Here is a 22,442-nt window from a genome sequence, read left to right as displayed (position 1 = left end):
CTCCAACCCCACTGGAACACCTGCTTTGCTCGCCAATCCCCAATTATCACTGTTATCATGCTTTAAAATTCCCTTCATAAAACTGACAAAAATTTTGAGAAAATTTCGTCTTCCATCTTCTTTTCTTGCCATTCGGAGCACTGATTCTAATTAAAGCATTAAATAAATAAGAATAATAATAAAAATAAATAAAAATAATAAATAAAGCATTAAATAAATAAGAAATTCAACTGAAATTAAGGAGGAGCATTAAAACTCAAAATGAATTGAGCTTATTACGAATATGAGGGGGTTCACCTCCCTCGTCATAACCTTGCTCTGTACGCTACAGTTCAAATTTTGTCCCAGTTCCTTAAGAATAACCCTGAATCACAAAGGCCACTTAATTAGAATAAAAAGCTCTTTTGAAAGTATTAAAGAAGCTTTTAGCGCAGAGAGCAAGGTATTGACGAGGAGGCGACCCCCTTCGTATTCGTAATAATTTTTGTTCTTGCCTAGTTTTAATGTTGCTCCTTAGTTTAAGTTGGACAAACTTGTTTTTTATATTAACTATCTGATCTTTTTTAAATAATCTTGGGAAATCAAGTTTTCCCTCCATAGAAAATCCAATTCCTCGTTAAAAATTTCTCAATGGAAAGATCCTCCCAAGTAACCAGCCGCTACCTTTTCCACTAGAAAAATCCCCCTGAAAACGTCTGTATACTTCCCAATAGCCAATACTACATATAAACAATGGGCGAAGTTTATAGCTTGCAGCCCTTTCACCGGAGAGTTTGTTTTTTTTGGGGGGGGGGTTAATTCATCGCTATAGACATTGTCACTAGATTCTTTAACTGCGCAGAATAAATGGCTAATTCAAAATTTTGATCGGGTGACTTTGGGCGAAAATGAGCGTGGAAGGGGGGCTAGCTGCCCTGTGATATCTCTGGTCACTTAAAAAGGACACTAAAACTTTTGATTTACGATGAAATGAGCCCTCTACCGATATTGTACAATCACTGGTTCGATATGATCATTACTGGAAAAAATAAAAACAAAAACCTACCAATGAACACACATCTTTCTTCTGGCAAAAAAAAAGAAATGCAAAATTCGAAATTTTTGTACATAGAATAAAGCTTGAAAAGCTCTTTCAAGCAGAGCTTGAAAGCTCTATAGCTGGGTCCTCTAGTATTTCAAATCTGTTGGTGTTATTTTCATTAAGATTATTTGTTGCTTCGGGGGTGTTCCCCCCTTTTCAAAAAATTGGCAAATCTTCTCATGCTCATAACTTTATATGTGTACCATAAAATTGGATCAATTTTAAATATTTTGAATAAGCATTTAGATCCAATTCTTTTGGTGTATCTATTACTATTAAGACTCTATTTTTTAGAGTTCTTATTACTATTGAGGCGTATCGGTCCTTACATACAGTTCGTCACCACGAACTGTTCGAAAAGAACTTAATTATATCACTAAATTAAGTATCATGAAGAACACAACAGAATGACATAATGAAAACTTTAATCAGTGATTTTCTTTGTTTTTGCAATAAGTGTGAAATTTTTCTGTACAGGACATAATAGATTGATTGTCATTGCTCAAGGAGATTAACATAGTATTTATGCCGTGACATTTGGCTAAAGCTATCATTCTGCCAAAGCTATCTTGATCTAAAAGCTCCAAGGTAGAGATGTAATTTACATTTTTTATTAGACTATTAGGAGTGATTAAAATCCATATTCAGCAGCTTTAGATAAAATATAGTGATAAATAAAGAGCGTTTTAGTAGTATAGTTATAATATAAATACAGTTTAGCTAAACTTTTTCAGCAATGTTCAAACGAAATTTAAAATTAAATTTTGTCAATTTTTTTGTAAAATTACTAGTTTTAACTTAAAGCTGCTTTTTTGAGAAAAGTTACGAATTTTTAGGGCAAAGATTCTAAATTTCGTTATAAAAATTCAAATTTCCCTAACATTACAATACAAATTAGTGGTTTTACTTCAAAATTAGCTGATTTTCTAAAAGGCATTCCTGAGGGAGATTTTAGCCTTTGAAATCCTAACTCTGACCATTTATGCCTATTTTGAGCAATTTAGTGTTAATTTCTTGCATAGTTTGTTGAAAAAAAAAAATATAAAATACAGAAAACTTTGACATTGTCTGACGGGAAAGAAAATAGTAGTAAGTTGTAAATTATATCTTGGAAACTTAATATTTTAGCTTAAACTGTAAATGTTAAGAAAAATAAATAAAACTTTCTGTAATCTGATAGAAACAAGAAATAAACAAAACCTGTCTCATGGCTCCAAAATTAATTTGCAATAGTAATCATTATTTTTCATCGAAAAGAAAAATTGGTAACAAACAAACAAAGAACAAAAAGACAAAAACAAAAAAAAACAAAAAAAAAAACAAAAAACAAAAAAAGAACAAAGCACTGACAGAACTAAAAAATTACTTGTATATAGATTACTTTTTTCTATTTAATTGATAATTTATTTTTCATTCTAGTATCAACAGGCCTGTTGTCAAAATGAAGATTTCAATTATTGGCTTTGCTTTGAGTAAGTTTTTTTTTCTTTTTTTGTCACAGGGGAAAAACAAACTGATAGAACACAGACACACAAGAAAAATCTGTTTCATTTTCTTTACACATAATTATGAGTTCTATTCAAAATCTGAAATGCTCTACCAGTTATTGACTTCTTTGAGACAAGCCGAAGAATTCTGTGGCACCGCAAAGTGATGAAGGATGACGATCTTCTTTAATAGCTCTTTCGTAAGAGTATGTGAGGCCAAGTTTAGAGATGTATATTTATATCAATCTAAATGTTATTAAATAGTTAAATTTCAATAACAAAAATAAAATTCAAACGAAAAAAAGTAAAATAAAAGATTCAGATTTCGAAGATATGTGTAGCCATAGATGTATTAAGTCATAAAATACAGAAAAAAAACTGGTTTTTTTTTTTTTTTTTTTTTTTTTTATTTTGGTGAGCTCCGTTATCTTTTTCCCAGGCAACCAGGTAAGGTCCTTTACAGTACTTTTTGTTTTACATCTCATTTTTTAAGAAAATCTCCCGTTTTGCTCGGTCAGTAACAGGACCAACTTTATTATATTATATGACTATATTACTTATAGTCATATAATATTATATAGAGCATTATTTATCTACTGAAACTCCATAAAATTTTAAAATTAAAAACGAAATGTTAAAGGACTTTATTCTACTTTTTAAATCCTTTTGAAACTTTTTGGCGCGAGGGTAGACTGTATTTTTAAATTAATCTTTATACCCTCCCCCTTGGAAGATAATAATACCTTAAAAGGGTCCAGACGATGTCATATGGTATAACTATAGCCGTATAAGCTCCAAATTGCATTATCTCCTCCTAAATACCTCGCTCTTTATGCTAAAATATTTTTAGAACCCCTTATATGCGTAATAATCTCTGTTGGTTTTAAGTTTTAATGCTACTCTTTACTTTCAGTTGAAAAACTTTTTCGTGTTTATATTTTCATTGTTTTTTTTATAGTAATGCTAGAAAATCCCGCGCCCTTTTCATTGAATTTCTCTTCCCCCATGACATTTTCCTCCAAGTGAAGATCCTCCCACATAGCCTCCTCCCCTCAACCCCACCCCAAACCAAAGAAATCCCCCTGAAAACGTCTGTACACTTTCCAATGATCATTACTGTATATAAACACTGGACAAAGTTTGTAACTTGCAGCCCCTCCCCCAGGGACTGTGGGGGAGTGAGTCATTCCAAAGACATAGGTAATATGGTTTTCGACTATGTAGAACAAAATGGCTATCTCAAAATTTGGATCCGTTGACTTTGGGAAAGAAATTAGCGTGGGAGGGGGCCTAGGTGCCCTCCAATTTTTTTGGTCACTTAAAAAGGGCACTAGAACTTTTCATTTCCGTTAGAATGAGCCCTCTTGCGAGATTCTGGGACCACTTGGTCGATACGATGACCCCTGGGGAAAAGAAAAAACAAAAACAAAAAACAAACAAACAAATAAACACGCACCCGTGATCTGTCTTCTGGCAAAAACTACGAAATTCCATATTTTTGTAGATAGGAGCTTGAAATTTTTGCTGTAGGGATCTCTTATACGCCGAACACGATGGTGTGATTTTCGTTAAGATTCTATGACTTTTAGGGGGTGTTTTCCCCTATTTTCATAAAAGGGTAAATTTTCTCAGGCTTTTAACTTTTGATGACAAAGATTAAATTTGATGAAACTTATATATCTAGAATCAGCATAAAAATTCGATTCTTTTTATGTATCTTTTAGCATCAAAATTCCGTTTTTTAGTGTTTCGTTTGCTATTGAGCCGGGTCGCTCCTTATTACAGTTCATTACCACGAACTGTTTGATATGAACCAAAATAAACACAAACATAGAATTTGAATTGTACAACAAGTCTAAAAACTTACTGAAGCTGAACTATTTGTTAGGCTAAGAATGAATCATCCAAGAATACTTCATATTAATAAATAATAATAAGACTGTGGTACAATAATTTGCTTTATTTTAAATAATAGCTATAAAAATTTGATAATAATAACAACAATAATAATAATGAAAATAATAATGTGAAAAGTGAAAATTTGATAATAATAACAGCAATAATAAAAATGAAAATAATAATATAAATAATAATGTGAAATATGTGACTTATGTTCTTTCCTTTTGGACGCCAGATATAATGATATCGAATCTAATGTAGTAGGCTATATTACTAGTGTCAATGTCAATGTGATTAAATAAAAAAAAACTAATTTTTTTAGCTGAAAGTAAGGAGCGACATTAAAACAGAAATTACTCCGTATATGAAATGGGTTGTCCCCTCCGCAGTCCCTCGCTCTTTACGCTAAAGCTTTTAATTGTTTTAAAAAGTAGAATTGTGGCAAAGAGTCAAACCTTAGCGTAAAGAGCGAGGGATTGCGGAGGGGACAACCCATTTCATATACGGAGTAATTTCTGTTCGTTTTAAGTTTTAATGTCGCTCCTTACTTTCAGCTAAAAAAATAGTTTTTTTTATTTAATTTCTGAACGTTTTTGAATTAATGCATGTTTGGTTTTGGCTCTCCGCACATAAATTATTAAAATGAAATTTCTATATTAATTCTTTTTTGGCTAAATGCCTTTCTCTTAGTTTTGATCAGACGATTTTTAGAAATAAGGGGCGGAGAAGGAGGCCTAGTTGCCCTCCAATTTTTTGGTTACTAAAAAAGGCAACTAGAACTTTTAATTTTTAACGAACGTTTTTATTAGTAAAAAGTAGACGTTACTTAAGAATTAACTTACGTAACAAACTTTCATAACCTTATATTTTTATTATGTATACGAGGGGGTTATTTGTCCCAATTCTTTAAGAATGATCCCTGAATCAGAAAGGCCGTAGAATAAATAGTTGAAATTACTAAAAATACTTTAGCATAAAGAGCAAGGTATTTATCTCCTTCTAAATACCTCGCTCTTTATGCTAAAGTATTTTTTAGAACCCCTCATATGCGTAATAATCTCTGTTCGTTTTAAGTTTCAATGCTACTTCTTCCTTTCATTTGAAGAAACGTTTTCATGTTTATTTTTCATTGTTTTCTTATAGTAATGCTAGAGAATCCTACGCCCTTTTTATTGAATTTTTCTTTCCCCATGACCTATTCCTCCAAGGAAAGATCCTCCATCATAGCCCCCTCTCCTCAACCCCACCCCCAAACAAAATAAAATCCCCCTGAAAACGTCTGTACACTTCCCAATAACCATTACCATATGTAAACACTGGTCAAAGTTTGTAACTTGCAGCCCCTCCCCCAGGGATTGTGGGGGAGTAAGTCATCCCCAAAGACATAGTTATTATGGTTTTCGACTATGCAGAACAAAATGGCAATCTCAAAATTTTGATCCGTTGACTTTGGGAAAAAATGAGCGTGGGAGGGGGCCTAGATGCCCTCCAATTTTTTTCGTCACTTAAAAAGGGCACTAGAACTTTTCGTTTCCGTTAGAATGAGCCCTCTTGCGACATTCTAGGATCACTTGGTCGATACGATGACCCCTGGAAAAAAAAAGAAAACCACATTTTTGTAGATAGGAGCTTGAAACTCCTACAGTAGGGTTCTCTGATACGCTGAATCTGATGGTGTCATTTTCATTTAAGATCCTACGACTTTTAGGGGGTGTTCCCCCCTATTTTCCTAAATAAGGCAAATTTTCTCAGGCTCGTAACTTTTGATAGGTAAGACTAAACTTGATGAAACTTATATATTTAAAATCAGCATTAAAATGCGATTCTTGATATCAAAATTTAATTTTTTAGAGTTTTGGTTACGATTGAGCCGGGTCGCTCCTTACTACAGTTCGTTACTACGAACTGATTGATAGCTGTCAATGTAATAATTGTTAATGTCAATATATAGTCCATCTTTTTAATTTTTCTTTCAATCTTTTTTAGTTTGTTGTTTCTCTGCGCTAATAGATGCTGAAGAATTGAGAGAAAGAGAAAGAGTAAGTATGCATATTCCATTTTGCATCTATATTATACTTTATATCTTTAATATAAATTTATGTTAATTTTTCCTTTTAACTTTGGATATTATGGCTGCTCCTTGAGGCATCTAAAAACGAAAGAGGTGGTAGGGAAGAGGGGGCTAAGCATTAATTTTGTAAATATCAACAGTTTAAAAAAAAATTATAATCGAAAAGGTGAACACAAACAAGAATACATATCCTCTCATATTTATTCTTTCTCTTTATAACTTGTTCTGGGTAGCAATCCTTATGGAATTTCAACTAAAATGATTTTATTTTACTGCTAAACAATGAAAATGTAAAATACTTAGCAAAAAATACTAAAGCACAAACATGTGTTCTCAGTTCACTAAGTTTTGATAGAAAGAACAGCGAACACATAAACGTTATGTATGTGTATGGGTTATGTATGTACATAAATGTTTTATATATATATATATATATATATATATATATATATATATATATATATATATATAAATATATATATATATATATACATATTTATATATATATATATATATATATATATATATATATATATATATATATATATATATATATATATATATATATATGTATGTATATATATATATATATATATATATATATATATATATATATATATATATATATATATATATATATATATATATATATATATATATATATATATATATATACATGTATACGGAGAGTAGTGAAATAAATGCTATCCATGTTAAAAAATGCCACGCATAGCGCGCTGACTGCAGTGATGTGTGTTAAGCATAGTATTTTTAAGCTCTAGAATTTTGTATGGTTTTTCTTCTTTTGGGAATAAAATAAATTCTGAATAAAGAGTAAAACCGGGTGCATGTCAGGTTTTTGAGACATGATGTCAAAAAAAGAAGACGAATATTCCATTATGACCGAAAAACTTCTACTCATTTTTTTTGTTTTCAGTATTCCTTCTTGAAGGAATAACGAATTCATTCCTGAAGTTTTCCAAGAGTTCACCTACCTGGGTTCCTTAATTTCTTCAGATGCCTTGCTGCTCCCCGAGTTGCAAGCGAGATTATCCAAAGCGTCTTCTGCCATGGGCAGACTGAACCGTCAACTCTGGTGAAAACCAAACATCAGTCGTACAACGAAACCGAGTATCTTCAACGTCCAAGTCGGTTCTGTGATGCTTTACAGAACTGAGAAATGGCAAGCATCAGTTACAACCCTCAAGGAAATCAACGTATTTCAGTCGAAGAGCCTGAGGAGAATTGAGGGCCTATGATGGTCCGACTTCGTCAGCATAGCTTATGCAGCTCACGAAGCAGTCTCGGTTTTCGACTCAAGAATCGAGCGAACCTAACGATGATTCGGGCACCTGATTTGAATACCTCCAAATTTGTCCGCAAAGGCGATCTACGACATCGACCCAATCAAAACCAGTTGGAAGCGACCTAGCGGCCGACCGAAGAAACTTTGGTCTGACAGCCTGTCCGAGTTCCAGACGATGGCAAACATCAGACTGGGTGAAGCACAAATGCTCGCCATGGACAAAAGCGGATGGAGGAGGCAGTCGTCACTCTCTACGCCGAGAAGTGCCCGGCAGGAGATATACTTCAAGTAAGTCAAGTCTTTTTGAAGAATTGAGGAAACGCCTTTGACAATTGACACTCGACATTTTTTAGGAAATATCAAACTTTAGCGCAAAGAGCGGGGGAGGTCCACACAATTAAGTAAATCCCACAATTAAGCAAAATAATTCCTGCTTGCTTTAAGCTTTAGTGTCACACTTTAATTCAATTTGAAATAAATTTTTACTTTAGCTTCACAACGTATCACATTAAAAGCTCCTACAAAAACGTAGTTTGAATGTCTTTTTGATTTTTTTCCAGGAGTGAGAGAAACCTCTGGTTACGACATAATTTGTTAAATGCAATTTATTATTAATATTGATAATAATAAAAAGGCCCAAAGGAAAATTTTCATGTTCTAAGGGTCCTTTACTTAAAATGCCAAAAATTGAAAATACTATTGATTGTAATAATTTAATAAAAAAAAATTTTTAGTGCTGAGAATTCTGAGAGTATTGATGAATATGCACTACGTTTTATCCCTGAATACGGATTCAGCTTTAATTATATACAAATATTTCTTACAACTTTTTTTCATTGTGCTGGATATACCACTTGACATGCAGTTAAAAATCTTGTTTATCGTTTTAGGACAAAAGAGGAGTGAGCAGCCAAGGAGCAGGCTATGGGAGTGGTGGAGCTGGTGCACAAGGTATTTTATTTGCCTTCGCATTTCACTGTCCGCTAAACAATCCAACTATCTAAGCTACACTATCTGCTTACTATTTAGAATTTTACTCTCTCACACATACATTTTCATCATTACTAGCGTTAAAATTGACTTGATTAACTGGCTATCTTAAATTTACTGGCTTTGATTAAAATGGCTACCTTAAATTTTTATCCGGTGACTTTGGGAAATAATAAGCGTGGGAGGCGGCCTAGGTGCCCTCTAATTTTCTGGTCACTTAAAAAGGGCACTAGGACTTTAAATTTGCGTTATAATTAGCCCTCTGGCGACATTTTAGGACCACTGGGTTGATACGATCACCCCTGGGGAAAAAAAATTAACAAATTATCTAAGCTACACTATCTGCTTACTATTTAGAATTTTACTCTCTGTTAGTTTACTTACTCTGCTAAAAAACAAGTTTCACTTGCATTTTCATCATTACTAGCGTTAAAATTAACTTCATTAATTGATGTCAAATTTGAGATGGCATTACTAGTTCTTCTCAAAAAAGTTTGGTGCTTAGTGTCTTTTTCATCCTTAAAAAAAAAGGAAAGAAAAAGAATGGCTTGTAAACTTATTTATAGAGGGGGGTCAGCCAACAACATTTTAAGTTATAAAATTAGGAATTTTTTTCTTTTTCTGTTTAAAGAGAAAATAATTAATTTTTGTCCGCCAGATCGTCGGTTCTATTTCATAAAATGGTTGTAAGTATACTGTGGCTGCTTGATCCAAGTTCAATTCTTTTTGTACTATAGTATTATTTATGATTCTCCTGAATATGACTAAAAAAAAGCCTGTTGAAGAGCGTCCCAGTTTTGCTCACAACAATGAGGAAATTAACAATAACAATACAAAACGGCAGTTAATTATAACTAAGTTAACACTGTAAAATTAATAATTATTCAACTTAAAAAAAAACAAATGAAAACGTTTTTCTTTTCAGCACCACATTCTGCTGGTGGTTATAGTGGTGCAACCAGTGCTGCTAAGGAAGCAGCAAATCAGGCTAAGGCTGCCCAGCAAGCACAGCAATCTGCCGCTGCCCAAGCAGCTCAACAGATTACTGCATCTCTTGCTGCTCAAGCTGCGAAGGCGGCACAGCAGGCAGCCGCTATTGTTGCTGCTAAACAAAATCAGGTTGCTGAAATTACCCAAACCGCACAAGCTGCTCAAGCGGCGGCACAGATAGAAAATTCACTTGCTTCGCAAGTACAAGCTGCAGCTCAAGTAAGTATTTATTTTCATTCTATCTTCATATTTTCTGAAGAAGATACTATTTTTGTAATTCTGTATTTAATCCAAACTATCTATACAAATTATTTCCACACATAACTGTCCATACATATGCTGATAACTTTCCTCTACCATTTAAAATTCATAAAATATATACAAAATCGTAAACCATAAAGTACGACTAATTGCGATTTTTTAGTGAAGTATTTGTACATTTTCTGAACAGATTTAACGAACAAATTTCAATAATGTTGAAAAGGGATAAGATATTCCCTCTAGTTCATTGAATATTTGAAGATACGACATTTCGTGGTTAATTCAATGTGGCCGTTTTGCTTAAATTGAACAACGTTGAGTATCCAGCATAATTAACCAGTTAAATTTCAAAAGTAATGACACAGTTGTGTAACCTCGTCAAAATAGTGGGGGGGGGGGAGGACAAAGTTGAGGTAAATTTTCCCAAACCAATTGAAAGTGACAGTAAAAACTGATAAATGAGCCATTGGGTACCATGAACGTACTATACAGTACTGTAAAAGTGCTATAAAAATATTTTAAAGTGCCATTAAGGTAAATATATACTAAAAAAACTGAACCATTTCTGTTGATTCTTAAATTATGCAGGTTTATCTTGTTTCGACAAGATTTTTGAAGAAAATAAATTTCAGCTGGGGGGAGGGGCAAACTCGGGTCTGGGGGAACAGAGGTCTAGGCAGGGTAGTTTTCTCCCTGCTCCATAGAAAATTACACCCCTACTAAAATAGATCCTCTACCATTTCAATATACTTAGCAATATTCCATTGAAGAAAGGGTCTTATTAACAATGACTATTTTCATACAGTATGTACAATTCCATCTCAGTTCAAGTCTAATTTCACAAAAGAAACAAGGTCCTCCTTTTTACCCTACTGTTTCTCTTTAGGCTGCTGAGACTTCTAACAATCAGGCTATCCAATTAGCACAAGCTCTATCCTCAATTGCTGCAGCTGCAAATAATCATGCTGCGCAGGCTGAAGCTGCCCTTCAGGCTGTTTTGAATGTTCAGAGCATTCAAAACCAGATGGCACAGCAAGCAGCAGCGGCTGCTCAAACACTGGTCGCAAAACAGCAAACAGCCCTTTCTGACTTGGTAGGAGCCCAACAAGCTGCAAACAAAGCTGCATCTGCTGCATCCACTGCCCAGTCAAATGCAGCTGGTAAGTAGGATTACTAACAGGATTTTTTTCTATTCACAGCTTCAACAAGTTATCAAAAAGTATTAAAAGGTTACTACTATGCTTGCTAGACTTATTTACGTCCTCAAAATTAAAATGAACTCGATTGCAAGTGGTAAAACTCAGCATCTATTGGTTTTAGTTTTAGATCTAAAAATTTTTGAAATTCAAATTTTTATGCATTCTGAATTCAGAAATTTCTGAATCTTCAAGAAATTCTAAGCTACTGAGTTTCCAAGTTACTAATATTCAAACGAGGTTCATCGAAACCCCGAAAGCAACTTAACTATATCAGCAAATTATAACTGTTCACATGTTTGGATAGGTGGAGGTAGCGGAGGATCTCTACTAAAACACAAAATCTTGGAAATTGGGGACTTTCAGGTATGAATAAAATTAAGGCGAATCTAAGAAAATTTCTTCCTTATGCTCTACTTCTTTATTTATTTTTCTTATTTTTTTAATTTATATATATCTTTATATGTATATATATATATATATATATTTATATACATATATTTTATTGGCCTTAAACCATAGGGCTGTAGAAAACTAACATATCAAAAGCTTGCCTAAGGCAAATAAACAATTCGTATTTTTGACGTAATACCTTAAATTCACAAATGGTGTATGTGCTCATCGAGATTTTAGTATCTGTCTTCACTGTTTAGAATAGAATAGAATATGATTTATTGGCTGAAGTAGAACATAAGCTAGAATAAGCACGTCAGAACTATTATAATGATAAAAAGGATATTAAGAGATAAACATAATTCCAAAGTTAAATCAATTATTAGAATGTGAAACAAAAAAAGGAAACAAAAGAGTTTTTGTGCCTCATGGTCAACATTTGGGGATACAAGTCAAGTTTGATATTTGGACCTCTATGAGGATTATGTCTTGTATAAGTAAGGATTGGGGATTTTCTTTGAAGGGGGGAAGAAGACGTCGATGATAGTCCTCTTAGGCACATGTGCCCAAAGTTCATGGTAAGGATGGGGCGTCGCGATCCTAACGTAGTAAGTTCAAGTCTAGCCAAACCTTCACCGTAAGTAGTATGGGATTTTATCTCGATTGTCGTCAAAGAGGAAATTGTAAACAAAACTTTCAAAAAGTCTAGAGAAAAAAGGATTTTCGATATTGGTTTAATGAAAGGACTTATCCCCAATTGAACTTTTATTTTTTTATAAGCCATTAGCAACGAATTATGATCTAGTGGTTATATTTAAAATTCTATAGAGCAGGAACTGGGGAAGGGAGGAGAGGGGTTGTGAAATTGTTTGCATTGTACTATTACCTGCTGTGTTATATGATTTTACGTATAATTTTTTAAGCCAGTTTGGAGTCAAATTAGCAATTTCATTATTATCAGACATTATTGTAAATAGCTTTAAAAATTATCAGTTAGTTTTAGTTTCCATATCATGCACTGGAAAAAAAATAGGCCATGATTGTTTAAAACTATGCTATTGATCTTTGTATGTAACTGTGTTTTGAAGGTTTGAACTCAATTTTGGTAATCATATTTTCTAAGCCATATTAGACTATCATTACTTACCGTATTCATTCTTTTATTTTCAGGTGGAGCATATGGATTTAGCGGTTCAAGTGGATATGAACATTAGTTATTGTTAATTGTTTTCTTTAGTTTTCAAAAATAAATTGTTCTGTTTTTCTTTTGTCGTGTTTGATAAATATTCCATGTCTTAACAGACATGCACGCTAGGTCCGTACTTCTATGCAAAATGGTCAAGCTAGATGAAGTTAAATATAACGTTTTTAACTCAAACAAGTCCCGTCAAACCCTACTAACTTAAAAATACATAAACTGTCATAATTGTCCTCTAAGGTCGGCAAAAGCATTATAAGTGAAATGTCCGAAACTCAAAAAAGTTGAATGAAGGAGGAGATTCAAGCTTTGATCAACCGCGAATGGCTTTCTAAGAAAATTTCATTAGTATACAGTCAATACTTTCAATTTCTCATTCAGAAATTCTATTTTGTTGCTACTGTGTTAACTTTTCCATAGCGCATCATAAAACGCACTGGCAAATTCTCTGCAGAGCCTGAGTGCTTGACACTGCCTAGATTAGGAGTAAAATTTCCTCCGCAAGATTACAGAGCGTAAAAAAATATCTTTCCTTGGTCTTCAAACAGTTCGTGGTAACGAACCGTAGTAAGGAGCGACCAGGCTCAATAGTAGACGAAAATCTAAAAACAGAATTTTGATGCTAAAAGATGCATCAAAAGAATTGCATTTTTATGCTGATTTTAAATATATAAGTTTCATCAAATTTAGTCTTTGTCATCAAAAGTTACGAGCCTGGGAAAATTTGCCTTATTTTGATAAATAGTCAGAAACACCTCTTAAAAGTGATATAATATTAACGAAAATCACACCATCGCATTCAGCGTATCAGAAAACCCTACAGCGAAAATTTTCAAGTTCCTATGTACAAAAATCTGGAATTCCGTATCTTTTGCGAGAAGACAGATCACGGGTGCGTGTTTATTTTTTGTTTCGTTTTCCCAGGGGTATCGTATCGACCAAGTGGTCCTAGAATGTTTTTAGTTATTTCAACTATTTATTCTACGGCTTTTGTGATTCAAGGGTCACTCTTAATGAATTGGGACAAAATTTAAGCTTTAGTGTAAAGAGCGAAGTACTGACGAGGGGGCAGACCCCATGATTTATATAATAAAAACATGAGAATACAAAAGTTCTTTACGTAAGCTAATTCATAACTTACGTATATCTTTCACTAATAAAAAGAAGTTTTTTTGAATGACAAATTAATGAAACTAATAAATGACAAGTTTTTTAAATGAAAGCAAGGAGCGACATTAAAACTTAAAACGAACAGAAATTACTTCGTATACGAAAGGGGCTTCTTCCTCATCAACGCCCCGGTCTTTACGCTAAAGTTTTTTACTGTTATAAAAAGAAGAGTTGAGAGAAAGAGTCAAACTTTAGCATAAAGAGTGGGGAGTTGATGAGGAACCAGCCCCTTTCATATACGAAGTAATTTCTGTTATTCAGGAGAAACATCCCCTAAAAGTCATACGATCTTACCAAAAATCACACCATCAGATTCAGCATATCTGAACACCCTACCGTAGAAGTTTCAAGCCCCTATCTACAAAAATGTGGAATTACGTATTTTTTGCCAGAAGACAAATCACGGATGCGTGTTTATTTGTTTTTTGTTTATTTTTTTTTGTTTTGTGAACCCCATCATATACGTAACAAAGACATACGAATATAGAAGTTCGTTACGTAAGTTAATTCGTAAGTTACGTATATTTTTTACTAATGGAAATGTTCGTAAGAAATTAAAAGTTCTAGTTGCCTTTTTAAGTAATCAAAAAATTGGAGGGCAACTAAGCTTCCTCCCTCGCCCCTAAATGAGAAAGCCATTTAGTAAAATAAAAAAAATTAACATGGAAATATCGTTTTAATTATTTATGTTCGGAGAGCCAAGATTAAAACATGCGTTAATTAAAAAACATCCAGAAATTAAATTAAAAAAAACCTTTTTAAATGAAAGTAAAGAGCGACATTAAAACTTAAAACGAACAGGAATTACTCCGTATATGTAAGGGGCTTTCCTCTTCAACGCCCCGCTCTTTACGCTAAAGTTTTTTACTGTTTTAAGAGGTAGAGTTAAGAGAAAGAGTCAAACTTTAGCGTAAAGAGCAACGCGTTGAAGAGGAAAAGTCCCTTTCATATACGGAGTGATTTCTGATCGTTTTAAGTTTTAATGTTGCTCCTTACTTTCATTAAAAAAAACGTGTTATTTTTATTTAATAATTAAACAAGATCTAACTGTATCCGGGTCTGAAACAGGAGCACTACATTTGTGGAGAGAGAATTCTAAAGATGCTACCTAGTCTGCAACTGGAACCTGTTTCGGTAAAAACTAAAATTTTGACCCCTGTTGTAGGACTTTTTCTTCAACACAGCTAAACTTTTTAGATTAAAAATCCACAATCAGGGGTCCAGGACTTATCTTAGAATTTGTAACCTGGGTTGGCCATTTGAGACTCATAATTGGATCCTGGATTAGTATTTTCTTAATCATGTGTTTTGGTGAAGTTTCATGGACGATGTAATTTCAGTTTGGAATTGTGGCAAAAGTGAACTGAAAAGTTTTCTAGAACATTTAAATACTTACTATAGAAACCTGCAATTTACTCTAGAGACCGAAACAGATGGAAAAATACCTGTTTTAGATGTATTGATAATACGCAGTGTGAATAAACATGATTTTACGGTTTACAGAAAACCTACGCATAATAATAGATACCTTCACTTCAAATCTAACCATCCTCCACAGGTTGAAAAAGGTGTGGTAATATCTCTTGTGAATAGAGTACTTAATATCTGTTCAGAAACCGTATATTAAAAACGAATTAAATTTTATTACAGACATACTTTTTGGCAACAAATACCCAATTTCTCTCACAAATACTGTTATTGCTCAAAGATTAAAGAAGCATTCTTCTAAAGCCCTAAATCCCACACCAGAAAACGATTCGAATAATCCCACAAGCACGATTTACCTACCTTATATTCCAAAAATTACTCCAAAACTGAAAAAGTTACTCTAAGTACACAAAAATTAGTAATAATTTACTAAGTACACAAAATCAATTACAGAAAATAATCTAAATCAAAATAAAGCAAAAATAGGAACGAATAAAAAAATTCCCAATCACAAAGGAACTACAAGATTAGCTGCAGAAAAGGCAAACATCGCAATAAGAATATTCCAGTTTTTAATACATGCAGTTAGTTCAATGAATGGACCTTTTTAGCTTGTAGAATTTCAGCTTTTACCACACAGTCTTGGCTGAACTTTTCGTTAAGAAGTAATGGTGTCAAGGTTATCTTAAAAAAAGAATAGATTTTTAACCGAAAACTTTTATTGTAAGTGTTTTATTGTTTATTATTTTCTTTGCTGAAGACGGCCCTTAGATATATGGCCGAAATATTCAAATAGGTTTTGTTGACTCACTGTCTTGGGAAAAATGTCCTCATTATTCTCTATTCTTTAGTTGTATTATGGAAAGGCAGTGTGGTCTTCGTCATTATTTACCTTTATAGGGTCCGTTTTATCCTTTCCCGAGTTGGAAAAATGTTCAACTTTTTGTTCAGTCAAACAGTTCGTGGTAACGAACTGTAGTAAGGAGCAACCCGGATCAATAGTAAATGGAACTCAAAAAACGGCATTTTGATCCTAAAAGATACACCAAAAGAATCGGATTTTTATGCTCATTTTAAATATAGAAGTTTCATCAAATCACGGATGCCTGTTTATTTTTTTTTCCAGGGGTGATCGTATCGACTCAGTGGTTCTAGAATTTTGCGAAAGGGCTCATTAGAACGGAAATGAAAAGTTCAAGTGCCCTTTTTAAGTGACCAAAACAATTGGAGGGCACTTAGGCACCCTCCCACGCTCATATTTTCTCAAAGTCGTCGGATCAAAATTCGGAGATAGCTATTTTATTCAAAATGGTCGAAAAACTCTATAACTATGTCTTTGGGGACGACTTACTCCCCCGCAGTCCCAGTGGGAGGAGCTGAAAGTTCCGAATTTTGACCAGTGTTTGCATATAGTAATTGTTATTGGGAAGTGTACAGATGTTTTCAGGGGCGTTTTTTGGTTGGGAGGGGGAGTTGAGAAGAGGGGGTTGTGTGGGAGAAAACTGTCCATGGAGACATTTGTCATGGGGGAATTGCTGCGCCCCATAAAGGGGGTGCAGCATTTTCTAGCATTATCTAAAAAACAATGAAAAAATAAATATTGAAATTTTTTTTAAATAAGGAGTAGCATTAAAGCTTAAAACCAACAGAAATATTACGCACATAAGGGGTTCACCTCCTCCTAATACCTCACTCTTTACACTACAGTATTTTTAGTAATTTCAACTATTTATTCTACGGCCTTTCTGATCAAGGGGACAAAATTTATGTTTTAGTGTAAAGAGTGAGGTATTGACGAGTGGGCGAACCCTCTCATATACGTAATAAAACATACAAATATAGAAGTTTGTTACATAAGCTAATTCGTAAGTTACGTATATCTTTTACTAATGAAAACGTTCGTAAGAAACTAAAAGTTCTAGTTGCCTTTTTAAGTACCTGAAAATTGGAGGGCAACTGGGCCTCCTCCCCCTTTTGTTTTTTCTCAAAATCATTCGATCAAAATTATGGGAAAGCCATTTAGCCAAATAAACAAATATGCAAATTTTGCTTTAATTATTCATCTGCGGAGAACCGAAATCAAAACATGTATTAACTAAAAAAGTTCAGAAATTAAATAAAAAAAGTAAGTTTTTTTTACTGAAAGTAAGGAGCGACATTAAAACTTATAACGAACAGAAATTACCCCGTATATGAAAAGGGCTGTTCCCTCTTCAACGCCCTGCTCTTTACGCTAAAGTTTTTACTGTTTTAGGTTTAGGTTTAAGGTTCAGTTGGGTTTAATTAAAAAATAAAAAGTTTTTTAAAATAAAAATTTTAATTAAAAAGTAAAGTTGAGAGAAAGAGTCGAACTTAAGCGCAAAGAGCAAGACGTTGAAGAGGGAACAGCCCCTTTCATATACGGGGTAATCTCTATTCGTTTTAAGTTTTAATTTCGCTCCTTACTTTCAGTTAAAAAAAACTTGTTGTTTTTATTTTATTGAAAGTAAGGAGCGACATTAAAACTTAAAACTAACAGAAATTACTCCGTGTATGAAAGGGGCTGTTCCCTTCTCAACGCCCTGCTCTTTACGCAAAAGATTTTTACTATTTAATAAAGTAAAATTTAGAGAAAGAGTCAAACTTTAGCATAAATAGTGGGGCGTTGAGAAGGGAACAGCCCCTTTCATACACGGAGTAATTTCTGTTTGTTTTAAGTTTTAATGTCACTCCTTACTTCCAGTTAGAAAAACTAGTTTGTTTGTTTTAATTTAATCAACAAAAGAGGCCGAAATCCACTTTGTTCCAAAACCATTCAAAGAGATCTATCGATTGGTCCATTCCAAACGGGTATATCTTTAGTTCTGATTCAGTTATAAATTGTTCCAAAAGGGAATAAAAAAAGCAAAACTCTCTTATTTTCTAAGCAACGAACAATTCAGGAATTTGAACATTTACAGCGAATTCTGATCGAAAAATTAACTAAGAATCAGTTTTTAACGTTTCAAGTTTCTTAAATTCTGACTGAGAAATTTATTTTAATTTTGTTCTCCTGTAAGATTAGGGAAAGTGCACTTATGTCCTTTTTTCAAAATGTCACAGATTTATGCTAGTGTTAAAAGATCTACAGCCTAGGGTGAAAGAGCCATAATTCATATTTATGAATGATGTATGATAACATACATGATTTTGTCACTATTGAAATAATGCCGTTGCTGGTGGAAGAATAGTGGTCATTGATGCCGCGGTCTGGAATTACCTTCGGTAATTGGAGCCTTAAACTCTGAAATGTAAATTACTGACTAATTAAAATTTGAATAGTTATCTTTAGTACTAATTTGATTGGGTTTAAATTTTGTAGAATAGTAATTAACTTATGTTTTTTTCTTTTATTATTGTTTAGTGCATTTGAAGGAAGGTGCTGAGCGTCAAGAGTGGTAGAAGGGCTGTCTAGTTATGATTTTTTTTTTCTTTAGTGAATTTGAGGGAAGGAGCTGAGTGTCGAGAGAGATATTATAGTAATCAAGGAAAGATTTTTTTCTTTTAATATTGTCTAGTGGATTTGAAGAAAGGAGTTTAAAAAAATGGATAGTACTATATAGGCTACGTTAGGGAAAAATTAACCATATGGAAACAAAACATTTTTTATGAGTATTTTAAAGCTGCCAAACGAGTGGCATTTTCTAGCTGGATTGGTAAGGGTTTGAGTTTTCTTAAACTACCAAGGTCCATTTGAGGGAAAGCGCTGAGCAGTGGAGGTCCCAGGGCCTTCTTGCTGTCTGGCTCTGACCCCTTCGGTGTAGACTTGAGAAAATATATTGATCCCCGTCCTGCACTGGTATCCATGATCATCGCTTTTCCTGAGGCCAAAATAATTTCAATGATTCAAAGAACATGAAAATCGGAACTTAGAATGTTACGACGTTACAAAGTGACTACCGTATCAATATTTTGACTGACAAATTCAGACGATTCGAACTGGGCTTATTAGGAGCTTCAGAAACTCATATCCCAGGGGTAGGAAGAATAAAGTTAGTTGATATAGAATTTGTTTACTCATGAAGAAATAATGGGGATACAAAGAAAGTGAATAGGGCTTATGATGAATTTGCCCTACTCTTGAAGCTTTCAAGTCTTGTTTAGGCTTGGAAGGCATTAATAATAAAATAAAAATTGCTCATTTTATGACTAAAAAGATCAGGGTCAGTTATAGTAGTATATGCCCCTGTTTAACCGACTGACTAGTGGCACATATGAATTTTTCTTAAAGTTACATGAGCAAATAGACAGGGCACTAGGTAGAAATCTGCTGGTTTACTAAGAGATTTTAACGCCCAGGCTGGTAAAAATAGGGACTGATGGTGTTATAGCCTAGATAAAATTCGGTGTATGAAAAGAAAACAGTAATGGCTATAGACTTCTGCAATTTTTTAGGTATAACAATCCAGTTATAACCAATATGGTAATTGGTCATAAAACGACCCATAAGTTGACATGATATTCATGTGACGATAAGACAGTAAAACTTATTGATTATATTACAGTAAACTGAAGACTGGTAGGGTCAATACAAGATACTAGGCTATGTAGGAGTGCTTTTATTGATGTTAAAAATAAAGATCACCATACAGTAGTGTCTACGGATAATTTAAAGCTGAAAATCCGAAAAAAAAAACTACCTCCCGGGAAGTTGTGATGTTGGTATACTCCAGGATGGAATTTGAGAGAAACTTTCCAGGAACAGTTGAATACTAAACTCGAGAGTTTAAATTTGACAATGTGGAAGATGGTTTGAATAATTTTTGAAAACATTTTGTGAAGCTGCTGATGGTGCTTTAGGGAAGAAAGTTAAGACTGCAGCTAGGAATATTAGTGAAGAAGCTTTATGTTTAATAGAGAGAAGAAGGGGTCTGTACAATACTTGTCAGAGTGATAGATTTTGTGAAAACAAAAAGAATGTAAAGAAAATGGAGAAAGCATTAAAATATGAGCTAACGAGGTGTGAAGTGAAGGCCTTGGATAAAATTGCCAAAGATCTGAAAGATACAGATAGACGGCATAGTAGTACAATATTGTGCTGGCATGTTAATAAATTGAGAGGACGTTGTCCGTCTGGAATTGTCCCAGTTAAAGAAAGGCCGCAATTAGTGACAAAGAAAGAGTTAAAGAGAGATGAGCAGAGCATTTTAAAAATATGCTAAACCGAGATACTCTTGGAGGAAAAGGTATGGAGGAAAGTTTGTAATGCTTTGGATGTGAAAAAAGATTTGTGTTCTGAGGAAGAATTAGCGTCAGTAGTGAAAGGATTAAAAAATTAATAAGGCTTCAGGTGCTGTTGTGGTATATGAATTTCTTAATATGGTGGCTCTGAGGTTTGAAATAACCTACTGGAAATTACGAGCATGATTTTTGAAAAAGGGAATGTTCCTAACGATTTTAGGAACACCTTAATTAAACCACTGTATAAGAAAGGTGACAAGAGTGGGTGTTGTAATTGTCAACGCATAAGTCTGGTCTCTGTAGGTAGCAAATTACTTAGTAATATTATACTTTTTAGACTGAGAGATTCTGTAGACAAAGTTTCAAGAGAAGAACGGTACGGTTTTAGAAAAGATAGAGGAAGTGTCGACCATATTTTTACTCTTAGGTTAATAATCCAGAAGTGCCATAGTTGTCACACACCTTTGTTCCTTAGTTTTATAGATTATGAGCAAGCGTTCGATTCTGTTGATAGAAGAGCTTTAGTAAAGGTCTTATCCATGTATGCTATACGAGAAAAATACACTAAAGTGATTAGTGCTATGTACGAGAATAATACTGCTGCGATTAAGGAAGGAAACGAGGTTAGCAGATGGTTTTGTATGAAATTAGGAGTTAGGCATGGTTGTGTTCTATCCCCCTTTACGTGGATCATTTTGATGGACTTTGTCTTCAGGAGCGCGGGAAAGGCAATGAGAGTTCACGGAATCAAATGGGGAGGAAAAAATCTCCTGGACTTGGATTATGCTGATGATTTAAGCATCCTAGATGAAAGCGCGAGCAAAATGAAAGAACTCTTAGAGGTTTTGCGAGTTCAAAGTGCTAGAATAGGTCTAAGAATTAACGTTAAGACGACTAAGTCACGAAGACTAAGAATAGGTTAAGATGAAAAGGTGACACTGGGTAAACACAAGATTAATCTGGTGGGCAGCTTCTTTTACCTTAGTAGTATTTTAGAAAAAACGGTGGGAGCAGTGAAGATGTTAAAAGTAGAATAGGCAAGGCTTAGGGTGTTTTTTTCACAGTTAAAAAAAATTTTGGAAGGATAGGAAGATAAGTCTGCAAACCAAAATTAGAATATTGGAAGGTACTATGATGACAGGGTCAAATATGGCTCTGAAGCATGGGCGCTTCGAAAAGCGGATGAAGATTTACTAGATATTTTCCAGAGAAATTGCCTACGGACTGTTCTGGGTACCCGGCTCACCGACCGTATTTTAAACAACAGGCTGTACGAAAAACGTGGTTCAATCCCGCTTTCTAGGGCTATAATGAAAGAAGGGTTGACATTGCTAGGGCACTTTCTCTGGATTAAGGATGACATATTTCCAAAGATTGTCCTTTTTGGCCAACCGTCTAGCGCGGAAGTTAGGGCTACACGGAAAGCAGGTCATCCTCGTCTGGGATGGGAGGATTGCGGTGGGTTGTTAGTAGTAGTAATAGTAAATTGCCTAACTTATAGGTCTTCACCTGAGAACTCAGGGGAGTTCAACTTCCTCAAAGACATAATTATCTTGACCTTTCAACAATGCTGAACAAAGTAGTTCTCTTAAATTTTTGATCGAATATGTTTGGGAATGATAGGCTTGTGGGGAAGGGGCTAGGGCACTCCCTTCACTTTTGACTCTTAAAAAAGGCACTAAATCTTCTTACTTCCAACCAAATAAGCCCTATCCGATTCGAAATTTTATATGACCATCCGTTCCATAGCAACTTTACATACCAGGGCATAAC

General features: G+C 34.0%; 2 protein-coding genes across 2 annotated transcripts in view; one reads left to right on the top strand and one right to left on the bottom strand.

Annotated features, from left to right (window-relative positions):
- The first annotated feature begins 1,637 nt into the window (after positions 1–1,637).
- Positions 1,638–12,939, top strand: LOC136039184 (tol-Pal system protein TolA-like). The gene is made up of 7 exons (XM_065722706.1): positions 1,638–1,669; positions 2,501–2,553; positions 6,454–6,506; positions 8,735–8,795; positions 9,760–10,043; positions 10,972–11,245; positions 12,845–12,939. Exons 2-7 carry the CDS (start codon positions 2,523–2,525, stop codon positions 12,886–12,888), a joined length of 747 nt encoding a protein of 248 aa, XP_065578778.1. The 5' UTR covers positions 1,638–1,669; positions 2,501–2,522; the 3' UTR covers positions 12,889–12,939.
- A 9,247-nt stretch (positions 12,940–22,186) lies between these two features.
- The window catches only part of LOC136039642 (uncharacterized), a 28,926-nt gene continuing 28,670 nt past the window's right edge, over positions 22,187–22,442 (bottom strand). Inside the window, exon 5 of the mRNA XM_065723541.1 lies at positions 22,187–22,239. Coding sequence (XP_065579613.1) covers positions 22,187–22,239 — 53 coding nt within the window. The remainder of the gene's footprint in view (positions 22,240–22,442) is intronic.

Source organism: Artemia franciscana, chromosome 19, assembly GCF_032884065.1.
Source record: "Artemia franciscana chromosome 19, ASM3288406v1, whole genome shotgun sequence".
Classification (NCBI taxonomy): domain Eukaryota; kingdom Metazoa; phylum Arthropoda; class Branchiopoda; order Anostraca; family Artemiidae; genus Artemia; species Artemia franciscana.
The sequence above is the reverse complement of the archived record's forward strand: the minus strand, read 5'-3'. Positions and strand labels throughout refer to the sequence as shown.